This window comes from Besnoitia besnoiti, chromosome I, assembly GCF_002563875.1.
Source record: "Besnoitia besnoiti strain Bb-Ger1 chromosome I, whole genome shotgun sequence".
Classification (NCBI taxonomy): domain Eukaryota; phylum Apicomplexa; class Conoidasida; order Eucoccidiorida; family Sarcocystidae; genus Besnoitia; species Besnoitia besnoiti.
The window spans coordinates 1,281,105-1,293,282 of record NC_042356.1 but is presented as its reverse complement, the minus strand read 5'-3'; the positions used below and the strand labels follow the sequence as shown (position 1 = coordinate 1,293,282).

At 57.6% G+C, this 12,178-nt stretch overlaps 1 protein-coding gene across 1 annotated transcript; it reads left to right on the top strand.

Moving 5' to 3' along the window:
- Positions 1 to 5,439: 5,439 nt before the first annotated feature.
- On the top strand, positions 5,440 to 11,144 carry BESB_001920 (uncharacterized protein; the record flags this gene model as incomplete). Its single annotated transcript, XM_029358947.1, has 7 exons — positions 5,440 to 5,951; positions 6,638 to 6,829; positions 7,343 to 8,233; positions 8,702 to 8,893; positions 9,405 to 9,970; positions 10,554 to 10,630; positions 11,109 to 11,144. 7 exons carry the CDS (start codon positions 5,440 to 5,442, stop codon positions 11,142 to 11,144), a joined length of 2,466 nt encoding a protein of 821 aa, XP_029221859.1.
- Between the last annotated feature and the right edge of the window lie 1,034 nt (positions 11,145 to 12,178).

Below are 12,178 nucleotides of genomic sequence, written 5' to 3'. Positions count from 1 at the left end.
CTGAGAAACGGGCTCTCAGCTGCGTACACTACGCGCACACCACACCAAAACCTCCAGAAGTCCAGCAAAGGATTCAGCAGCCCCGCAAAGGCGCGTATGCCGCGTTTATGAAGGCCCCGCCAGCGCGTTCACAGGGACGATCTCACGATGACAACGTTCCGACTGCCCCCGATACGGCGTGCAAGCGACTAAGGAACACGATTTGCGTCGAGTGTCAGCGCGTGTGCCACGGCGCGTTTGTCACCAAAAATGCACCAACCCGTGCCTCCCGTCCAACCTTTTCGCTCCTCCTATCGCGCCACGCCCCCTGATGACTTTTCCTCGATCGAGATGAGGCTTTGGTTTCCCGATTTTGGGGCGGGGTACTGGGCACGGACACACACTGTCGAAGAGCAACTGGGCACCCCTGCCACGCAGTCGCGGATGCAAGGGGGACAGGCGACGGCCGACAGAGAAAAGCTGGAAAACCTATCGGCGTAGACCGGTCATCAAACGTAGAGTTGAGCACGCAGGCGCGGTTGGACCGAAGCGAACCTCCTGAGACCGTAGAGCCACGCAGAGGGAACCAGCAGCGCTGACGAGACGCAGGGATGTGCAGCGTGCCTCGCAGAGACGCGCACCCCCCAATCCTCGCAGGTCATCTGAGTTTCTCGGGAAAATATGCAACCCAAACCTCCAGAACAAAACGAGGAAGCGTCACATTTCTCTCCTGCACGATGCGACTGCACCCGACGCGGGGTTGCTGCCGCACAGGGAGCAGAGGGATCGCCGCCTCGCGCCTAGCCTGCCTTCGCGTTTTCTGCTGTGCAACGCCGCGGAACAAACTTGAGAGCAATCCTACGAGTACCTCTCTCTCCCCGTAGCGACGAGAGGACGCACTCGGGGATGGCGCGCGGCGCTGAAAACGCACGAAAAACTCGCTCCCTCCACAGGAAGCACGACCGAATGCAGCAGCAAAACTGCGGAAGGAGGAACCCACAAACACGGTGTCGTGGAGAATTCCCTCGGCGGCACGCCCGCTCCTACAAAACGAGAGACTTTCTACAACGGAGAACAAGCCCCCAACCAAAGGCGCCTCTGGAACCCGGAGGTTTCCTCCTTCTCCGCATGATGCCCCGCTGAGCGAGATTCTGTGAGAGGGGTGGCGATTTAGAGGGTGGAGTTCGACGCAAAAGGCAGAAGTAAACCCGTGTGAAACTAGGCGAAATGAAGCTGCAGTGAAGAACAAAAAAAACTGCAGAAGCGGAAACACTCGTGCGCGCGAAGCAGGGCAGACCCGCCCGACAGGCCTCCTCCCCCGACGGTGCGAGAGAGCTGCTGCAGCGGCGGAGCTCTGGGAAAGACAGAACCGCCCGCGGCACGATTCTTCAGCCGCCAGGCGAATGCTGTACTCACAGGCAACTCGCAAGCAGATTTGCGTCTGAAGAAGCCCCGTGGAAAGCTCCACGTAAGGGTAGGAAAGAAATGCAGGCAGAAAACACACACTCAGTTGCGAAGCTGCTCCAACTGCAAGCGGTTTAGGGCGGTGCGACGCGAGACTGCTGCCTCTGGCTGGCTCCGGCGCTTCTGAAGCTTGCGCTCTTGCCTCTGGCTTTTCGCAAATGCCCGCACGGACGGGGCCCTTTACTTTGAAGAAGCGGAGAGCAAAACAACACCCGACTGAGCAAGGAAACCGCACCCAACTACTGAATAGGATCTAAGGCTTTTGGCTGGCGAACTCTTGACCGACCGACCCGCAGAGCAAGTCGATTCAAGGGAGAGAGCGCACCGTGGAGCGGCACAGCGCTGCGACATACCACGAACGCAAGGAACTTTTCCCCCTTTTGCCCCACGGACGAAACCCGCCTTGCTCTGCTTTGCCACGAGGAAGGAAAAGGATGCAGATTTGAGGAGGTTCAATCACGCTCAAGGCTCTCGAGAACGTCATCACAGCCCCTGAAACCACGGCATGCACACGCGCCTCATCCGTTCTGTGATTTCCTCGAAGGCTCCCGTGCTCCTGCCCGTGCTCTGTCCCTTCCTCACCTTCCCTGCTAGCTTCGAAGCGTGCAAACCATGCGCTTCCAGAAGCCCAAAGTTGACTTCAAACCCGCCTGCAGTTCACCTTGCTTTGCGAGTAACTATTCCTGTTGCCTCTCCCCAAAAAGGTTGTCTCTCCTGAATCCCAGAGTCCAGCATTCCCATACTCTGCACTGCTGGCTTCCGCTCCGCAGTTGGCGGAGGAGGGGCGAGCAATCGTAGGCTGTCCTGGGCGTGGCGGCCGGTTCGCTAGCGACGCGGGAACAGCGCGGCTCTCCACTCGAGGGGCGCGCATTCCGCCCAGTTCCGCGTCGCAGTCCACCTTGGTTGTTGACAGACAGCTCGAGGCGCAGATGGTCTGCTCTGACGCAGCCAGGAGCGGTGCCCCTGACCGTATCACAACCACGTCAAATTCAAATTTGTGCATGCGTGCAGCAGCGTGCGCAGCAGGTAGCAAGTGAACAGTGTTCTGGGACGGGAGACTCGCCTCCGTCGAGATACTAGATCACGGACGCGATCCATATCCGTGGAAAGGCGTTAGGCGTAGTAGCAGCTTGGTACCAATATATATTGGTGGTTCGGAAGTCGTTTTCCCAAGAACTAACGCCATGTTGACAGTTTGTAGCACGACTCTCATAATAACTAGCCGTTCAGTTCTGTGGCAAATAGCAAAGGAGCGGGTGATCAGGCAGCACACAGTTCGCACTGAGATCCTGGTTCGCGCAGGATGATCTCAAAAAAAGAGTGTGTGCTCTGTACTTGCGAACACGAACGAGTACGCGAGGACAGCTAAGAGATGCATTTCATCGGTAGGTTTCCCACCGGAATTGCTTGGGGGGTGTAACAGGCGATTGTTCCGTGATCTTCACGAAGCACTGAAAGTCGGGAAGAAAAGTCCAGCTCAATTCCAGGCGATCAGCCGTATGAGGCAGCCGTCACTACTCCGTGAAGACCACAGAACAATTGCCTGTTCCAACCGGCAAGCAGTTCCGGTGGAGAACCTACTGGTAATACATAGCCGTACTCATGTACTCATCACGCGCGTGCGTGGAACCCTCGCCAGAGCCTATCTTCTGATAGCAGACAGCTCTCTTCCTTCTGCATTTGTGTGCACTTTCTGAATGCGCTCTCGCCGTCCCACTTTTCCATTGCGGAGGAACTTCAGGCGTCCCAGCAGGCGTGGAGCAGCGCTAGCAAACGTGCAGATTCCACCAAGACGGGCTGGTCCATCCTGACACCCGTGAAATCGTCGGTAGATCGTTTCACGGCCCCTTGCGAGTCCAAACAAAACGCCGTAATCTCAACAATTGGCGATAGACCTATACGCGCCATCGGCAAGACAGTCGGCGTGCGCCGACCGCAGACCGAGGTTTGCGGCGTTCAACGGCGTCAACGGATGCGCATGGAGGATATTTCCGCGCTACTGAAGACTGGTGTAATGCCCCGTGTACCAATTCGTGAATATTTACAAGACACGGCACTTCAGCAGGGTGACTGCGTACGCTGAAACGGCGACTTTGCTGCTGTAGGCTGTGGAATGAGTGCCTGGCTGCGCGAGAGGGTAAGAGAACCCGGAGTTCAACAGCTGCCAGCGGATGCATCGAAACATGACGCAGCGGCCACTTTTTAACGTGCCTTGACCTCAATTACGAAAACCTGTGAAGTGAAGGAAGAAAAAGCGTCGCTTCTGCCGCATGGCGGCAGGCCGCCTGGTGCGTAGTCGTCCGCGTCCGCCCGACGCCACGACGGACTGGCGACTTCTCTCAGCAGCGCCGTGACTCGAATACACGAACTCCGGCAGAACACGATGTTTGCTTTGAAGTGTCCCTATCAAATCCCTACGCTGCGAGGCAGCAGACAGGCTCAGTTCCGTCTCCAGGGTTTGCAAGGCCTCACGCGGCTACGCAGTGTGGCGCGGAATTAGACTCGGCGTCTCTGTCCGCGGCAAGTGCCTCGTTGACGCTGTGCTGTGGCGCGCCTTTTTGCCTTCGCGGCTCTCGCCTGGGCTTCTTCTTCTTGTCTTGCCCGAGAAAAGCATACACGCGTTTATTCTGATTTTTTCCTCAATGATCGTCACCGGTACGCACTCTGACTGCTCTGCGGAAAGGACAATGAGTCGCGTCCCGCTTGAGGTGACCCGACCCGCCGCGCGAGTGAGAAAATTCAGCAGACAGCACGGCGCAGTCCCGACGACCAACCTGCTTCTCCGTTGAAAACGAAAAGGAGGATGACGGCGCTGTCTTCCTCGGAGTCTTCAGAAGAAAAGGCGCACGAGATTGGGGCCGGAATGAACGCTTTTTCCTCGCCATTCCTGCCTCCCTACTCCCTTCTTCTCATCCCCTCATTTCCGTGTGCCATAAGCAATCATCATAGCGTCACTTGCTCATTCGCGTGAGTCCTGCGCCAGAGAAATGCCCGTCCTGGTGCCTCAAGCGCAAGAAACGGCATCTGGACTCTCCTGTGAGCATGCACTTCGCCATGCGCGGCAGTTGGAGACTACACATGCCCAACTCTGTCAGTGACATATCAGCACGCCGGCGAATCGTTTGAGATGCGAACAAGCCCGCGAGCGGAGAGAGCATCTGCAGCGACGCGAAATGCATTCGTCTACGACTGCACGAGCGTCGGCGGAACGAGAGACAGCTCTCCCTGTCTCTTTCGGAAGAATGTCCGCCCCCCGCTGCCTGCGGTGTCTTCGCAGCTGGTCTTCCGTTTTTTCCCCGCCTTCCTCTCCTCAAGAGGAGCGCATTTTGAAGTCATCCTCTGTATGCCAATGCTATTGAATCTCCTAGAGATGAGAGTGTGCACGGCGGACTCTGCCTGCCGGGTTTCCTGTAACACACTTCACAGCCTTCACGTCCCACGCAAGAGCTGATGCTCTACGCAGTGACATTTAGAACTATCTCTCGTTGTGAGAGTTGACAGCTGAAAACGAGCTGCTAAGCGGAACCAGTGATCCTGTCCCTTCGACTTGCGTCTGGCAAGCACATCTCTCTGAATATGGTCTCGTGAAAACTCTCTTTGTCGGGCAGCACTGCTCCTCCTCAACTCTCCACACGGCGTCCCTCGGCGCCTGCGGTCTTCGAGTCTCTCTCTCTCTTCTCCCTCTCCGTTTCTTCGCGGTGGAGGGCGACGGAAGCGCTGCTCCCAGGACGAAGCACCTTCTCTTCATTTTTGAAACTCTTGTTCGCGGTCTGCCTGACTCTCCCCCCGGGTGCTCCCTCGCCCTAAACCCTACAGCTCCCCCCCTCCCCCCCTGCTGTCGCCTCTTCTGCGCGCCTCCGCCGTCTGCGTTGTGCTCGGTCTTTCGTTTTCTAGATTCTCTTTGCCTTCATCTCTGCAAGTGTCGGTGCCGCCTCTGCATGACTGCATCTGACGGTGAGCAGGCGCCTCTTCAACGGTCGCTCCAGCGCGGCAGAAATGGCTCGCTTTTCCACGTCGCCTGCCTGCGGCGAGGGAGAAGACGCGTTTTCGCATTCCTTATCTTCGGCGCGGAGTAATGACGGCAAAGTCGGCTCGCTGTCGGGAGGAGGCGGCTTCGCGGCGCAGGCGAAACGGCTGAAGAAGCTGACAGCGGCGCTTGTCCAGGGGCGCCTCTCAAGCGCGCCCGCGAGCTCAGAGGATCGACCGAGTGAGCGGCGCGAGGCCTCTCTGCCTGACCTTGAGAGAAAGAAGAAAAGCGCGAAATACCCGGGCGACGGCATACGCAAATCGTCGCACTCCCAAGAGAGAGAAGCGGAGGCGGCGTTCTCAGGCTTCTTCTGCGCGCGCGAAGGGACAAAAAGCGGAGACTGTCGGTCCTCGCGACCCGAGAAGGCTGCCCTCGCGCCCTTCCTCACAGATCGCCTCGTCGGCGAAGACGCACTCAAACTTAACAGCTTCGAGTTCTCCGGGCTGGCGAAAGGCAACTCCGAAAACTGCGCCTTCGGGTGGTACGTGGAACAAAACGCGACAGACGAGACATTCTGACTCGTACGTCAAAACTTGTAACGCCGAGTGGACGCAAAACTCCTCCTCCCACAGCGCTCTTCCTCGCCGTCCGCGCGGGCTGAAAATGCCAACGTTGAGAGGCAGTATGCGCCCCAAGCTGCACACAGCCATATATGTGCATATAATACATATACGTGTAATATGTGTAATATGTATGTATATTTCTACATAGTGCGTAGCTGCGAGTGGGCTCATGTCTGCTCAACACGAAGTGTGAGACAAGGAGGAACGACGCGCGCAAGGAGATGCGACTTTTTCAGGGTCGACCATTTGTCAGCAGGGAGACTCTCAAGTGAAATGGAGACTGCCGACACTTAAGGAGAGCATTACGGTGCCATGGCTCGATCTGTTTGTGGCGCCTGAGGCGCGTGGCTGCGTGTTTTCCCTTGTGCGTATATATGCGGGCACAGAGGTGTTTCGTTTGTTCGTCTATGCGAGCGCGCAGAGGCTGTCGCACCTTCGTCTTCCTCATGAGTTCCACTGCACTCTGTCTGTGCTTCTTTGAGTCTGCGCGCGGCTCTCACGGCTCACTGCCTCCGCGGTCTTCTGCATCGCGCGGGCGACGGCTGCGTCTGTCCCCTGTATGCGTGCGTTTCCCTCTTTTCTGCGCGCGGTGCCTACCGTGCAGGTCGGGAGGATCGTCGAAAGCAATCGAGCTGCCCAGCAACGTCGACGAAGCCGGACCGCAGCTCGTCGACCGAAACTCGCTCGGCGCGGCGGCCAGTTCAGACTGCGAGCGCATGCATGCGCCTCGCGAGGGCTGTCCGCGCGTCTTGCCCTTTCAAGAGATCTTCAGAATGTTTAATCCGTACATTCCCCAGTAAGCCCGCGCATCCGCAGACGCGGGCAGAGAGAGAGGGCTGCCCGCAGGCGGCCTTTGCGTCGACTCCGCTCTCGCCGCATCGGAGAATGCAGAGGAGCGATCACTCCGTGCCGCGCTGCGCAGGGGCTTCGCGCAAGTTTAGGTTTTTCCGGCTCTTCATATGGGTGCATGGCGCTTGAATACCTGGCTGTCGTTTGGCTGTTCTGTATCGCATTTTAGATATTTCACATGCCTGTGCGTCTATTCACCTCTGCCTGAGCAGCGACCGCGTCGGAGACAGGGGGAATCTTGACACCGGAGCAGACTGCAATCTCTCAAGGCGAACGCCCACTTTTTGTATGATTTCCAAATTTTAGCACTTTAGTATCGTATCAAAAACTTGACAATCAAAAGCATTGCTGAAGAGAAAGAATTTCTAAATGATTTGTTCGCATTTATGTAGAAGGCGATTTCCAGACTCGTGTTCAGTCCGCTCTGTGTGTGTCTCATTGGCTGTCTGCGCTTCTTCAGACCGATCGGCTCTCCAGCGCCAGCAGAGCCCCTCGTCGAGGAGAGCGAGCAGCGAGGCGCAGAAGAAGAAAGAGAGGAATCCTCGCTGGATAAGCGGGAAGACGCGGAAAGCGAGGAGGAGACAGGACGGGACGACGACTGGCAGACCGTGCCAGACGCCGCGCAGAGCGAGGCAGGCGACCAGGACGCTGCGGCGGACTCGGCGACGCGAGTAGAGGAGGCGAGGAAAAGCGAGGTGGAGGAAGATCCGCAGAGAGAGAAGGCGGCAGACGAGGCAACTGCGTCTGCGAGCGCCGCAGAAGATCTCTGCGAAAGCGAGGCGGAGAAGAAGGAGCAGCAGGGCGGTGAAGCGCTCGTGGGGAGCCTGCAAGAGCTGTTGCCGGAAGGCGGCGACGAACCTACAAAGCCAGAATGGGCAAATGACATCAAGTCGGCGGCTGAGGCGGACTCGGGCGCTCCACCGAGTAGAGACTCGGCAAAGCGGAAAGAAGAGGAGAAACCACTCGACAGGGAGAACGAAGAAAGTGAGAGGGAGGGAGAAAATGAGCAGCCGCGGGAACCGGACCCCCGTAACTCTCGGTTTGCGCTTCTCGCAGGGGAACTGGGCTCCGTGGCTTCCGTTGAGGGAGCGGAGAGCCTCGCGGGCGTCCGCGAAGCGCGAGAGCGTGAAGGCGATGTCCTGAAGGCCTCGTCCCCGCTGGCGCTTTTGGAGAGCGACGACGGAGAGGGCACGCTTTCACTCGGGTCGCGTTCCCCGCCAAGCAGAGCTCAAGAAAAGACAGACGCCGAGCGCCTGAAATGGGACGACGCGGAGGAAAGGAGACAGAGAGACTGCGGAGTCGAACTTGAATTGAAGGGAGCTCAATCGGAAGACGAAGAGCAGATCTACAGGTATGTCGCGTCAACAGTTTTCTGGTTTCAAAGTTGCGGGGTTTGAAAGGGAATTGAAAAGCAAGCGAGCCGGAAGCGGAGACAGCGCAGGAAGGCTAGCACCGACGATGTGTGCTCGCGCAAGATTTTCTCTCCATCGAGGGGGTGTTTTGTTTCGCAGCTGTGTGTAAAGTTTCAAGCCAGTTGTTCTTACGAGGAGCGCGGCTTTCAGGGTGGTGCGTTTCCGCCGGCGGCGGAGAGCGTTTTTGTTTGCCTTTGTTTCTCCGTTCCCCCGCTCCTTCTTTCAACTCGCTTCGCCTCTGTTTGCTATTTGATTGAACCCGGACGCGCGGCTTCGGCGGCGCGGCGCGCTCGTCTCTGCAGGGAGCCGACTGCGCCGCGCGACTCCGCCTGTGTCTCCTTTGCATGCTTTTCGGTTTCCTTCCTGCGATTCACCTTGCGTTCGCTCGGTTTCCATTTGCTGCGCAGGGACGCGGACGCGCTGTCTGCTCTGGCGGCCGACTCGAAGGGTGAAGGCGCGGGGCGAGGCAGCGAGCAGGCGCGGAGAGGTCTCGTCATCGGACGCGCGGAGTTCCCAGAGTGGCTGATGCAGATCGACGGCGAAGAAGACTCCGATGACGGCGGAAAACACAATCCGTACAGACACGTTCGCTTGCGCAAGTAAGGCGCGCTGAGGCTCTATTCTCGCGAGGGACAACAGGTGCTTCGCAAACCCAGGGATCGAAAACCCCGACGCCGAATCCTCGGCATTTCGGCCCCTGGATATGCCAGTGCGGCACAGCAAGAGACATGTGCGTGTCTCTCAATATCTCTGCAAGTGGAAGTGCATGCCACGCGTGCGTCTCTCTGCAGTGCAGAGGCAGTTTTTGTTGCGAAGGCGCTGGCTTTGACGCGTCTCTGCAGGCCGGCCGCTCTGTCCCTGTAGTGTTGCATTTTTTGCCTGTCACCCTCTGGCCTCTGGCACCGTTCTCTCAGGACCTTTTTTCTCGTTTGCTGCTTGCGTGCGTGACTCCAGGTGACTACGAACGCAGGCGTGTGTGTGTCGGTGCGTCTGCGGCGCCGCGCCCTCGCGGAGAGCGTCCCCACTTTTGTGAGCCGCATGGATCTCCCAGAGTGTCTGAGAGCCCGCTGCATCGAGGCGCTTGCCGTGGGGTGTGTGCGTGTTTTTCAGAGTCGGGGTTCGCGAGCTGCTGCGCGACCGCCAGCGCCCGAATAGCTGCGAGAGTCTGCTGTCGTCTGCGGGCGACGAGTCGCGCTCAGCCGTGTCCTGTCTGTCGCCGTCGCTCTTGCTGGAGCGCAGCCGCGAGTGCCCGTCAGCCTCGTTCTCCCTCGACGATGCCTGCGAGACCGACGGCGGGCGAGGAGATGTGAGCCGGAGAGAGAGATCTGAAGACGACGGCTTCGAGGCGGGCGGCGCGGGCGAGTCCGATGAGAGCGCGGCGCGACTCTCGTCGTGCCGCTCGGAGGCGGCGCCGCCTGGCGGGGCGGGACGGAGCGGCGGCGCGGCGGCGCGCGGCGGCCGCGAGCGGGAAGCCGAGGGGGAGGGCGCCAGGCGTCTCACTGCGGCTGAGAAGTTTCGCCTGGAGCAGGAGCGTCTCCTCGCCGAGAGACAGCGGCGCATCGAGCTCGACGAACTCCTGCGCCTCTTCGAGGAACGAAAAAAACTCAAACAAGTCGAAGAAGAGAGAGAGGAGGCGCCTGACGCGAAGGATGACGCGCCTGAGGAGGACTCCGCCGGTGAGCCATGCTTAACCGTGGAAGATAAGAAAATCTTGGAGATATGGACATAAAGGTATTCTGTCCTGTATCGCTGAAGATACGCATTTATGTGTTTTACAAAAACCTCTATTCCCAAGTAGTAGCATTGGTGCTGTAGGTGACTACATCGCGTATGAATTCACGGCATTTGAAGCTTCAGCAGCAACACTGGGCGAGGAAGAATGCCGCGCGAGCGCCGCTCCGCGGTTCTTCGCAGGGGGCGGCGACGCGAAGTTCTATTTAACCCGCGACAAGGAAACAGAGGCGACAGCCACGTCTCGATTCGTCACGTCGTTCTGAGGAATCAGCCGATAAAAACTTCTCATGGTTCCATCTGTAGTAGAGGGCGGAGGCATCGCAGCGGAGACTCCTGGCAGACTCGTTTGAGTCTGTACTGAGGCGGAACGAACGACCTCCGCGCAAGCAGAGACGAGGGAAGCACGAAGGAGTTAGACAAGAAAGAAAGGGCTCACGAAGCAGACAGCACAGCTCGCGGCAATCTCGTCGCGGTTTGGGCTCAGCGTCGTGCCTTCTGATGCTCGTCGGCTTTTTTTTTTAACAGATGAGAGTCGCCAGTTGTCAGTTTCGGCGCTCCGAGCGCGGTTTGAGAAGTCTCAAAACGCTTGGTTTACCGAGCAGGTAAGTTTTTTTTTCTTTTTTTGCGCATGTCTTCCTCTGCTCTTCCTAGCTGTCTGGTACCGTCCTCTTCGTGTCTAATCGCTCTCTCGATGTGCGTCTCGTTCCCTCCAGGAGAGTCTTTTCTGCTTCGTTTTTTCCTACCGTTTTGTCGCGCGGCCTTTTCTCTTGCATCGATTGGGAGCATTTTCTTGGCATGTTCCGGTGACCATCGTGCGCTGCCTCTTTGCGTCCTTATCTGTTCGCCTCGCTACCTGTTCCCGGCGCCCCCTTTTTTTCGCTTTTTTTCTCAACGTTTGCTTTTTCTGGGCCTTCTCTTTTCTCCTCGCTTGCGGCGCGCGTGCTCTGTGCGAGTTGCGCGGGTTCGCCGCTGCGTCGATTGCGTCGGCGTGAGGCAATTCGTCACCTTTTCTTCTTCCTTTGCTTCGCGTTTCTGGCGCTAGCTTCTTTGCAGTTCTTCGCTTTTTGTTTTTCGCTTCAGCTCGGCAAATATCGAAAGAGCGACGGCGCTGTGTGAAGGATGCGGCGCCGGCACGCTGTCGCTCTCTTCACCGGAAGAGAGGAGACGCGAGAGAGATCTCAAAAAGAAAGAAAAATGTTGCTTCTTCAGCTCTGTCTCTTGCTTCGCACGTCTACGAGTGGTCAGTCTGTTTCTGCTCTGGATCGTTTTTTGTGGGCTTCTGATTTCTTTTCTTGCGTTTGTGTCCCTCCTTTCGCTCTCGTTTCAACACCAGCTTCTGTTGTTCTCTCACTCTTTCCATGTTGTTTCGCTTCTGCATTCTTTCTCCGTCTCTCGGTGTGCTGTCGCTTCCAGCGCCTCTCTCCCATAGTTTTATAGTTTTCTCACCCTCACTGCGCGTGGCGCTCGGATTTCTTCTAAAGTTTTGCGTCAACGAGGGACCCACGCCTTTTGAGTGGCTCAGCAGGCATCGAACGCTGCCTGCTTTCGCAGAGGAACGTCCAGTTTCCACTCGCGGCGCAGGACAGACCGGAGAAGCAACGCGGAGGCGCAATCTCCTCTCTGCATCCGCACTCGCCCTTTCTTCATCTTTCCAAATAAGGAGATTCCCACTTTAGCTCTTTAGGATCCACTTTCGGTGCGAATCCCGCATCAGAGGCCTGGAGTCTGGAAGTCCTCGCCTTTGCTGGCGGAGAAGCTCACGAATAAACGGCGAAGGCAGTGCGTGTCGAGTTTTTAAATCGACTGGCTGCCATTACGAAGGCGAGCATGGGCAGGTGTCTGTCTGCTAGTGAAGAGAAGCCTTGCTTTAAAGACAAATGTAGCGCCCATGCGGAATGTCCAAGCTCAAAAACAGAGAGTCGCTCTACACAGAGACACTCCCTGAACTCATGGCTGCGGAGTGCCCTCACAGCTCGCAAATGCAAACGCTTCCTCTCGGCGCCCTGGCTCGAGGCAGCGCAGGCGAAGCTGAGCAAACTGGGCAAGTGTGCTAGAAGCGTTGCTAGATTTCAGTGCAGAAAATCAATTGAAACTCCTCGTGGCGCAGGCTGATCGAGACCTCAAGCGCAGCTCGCTCCGTCAGGTGCACT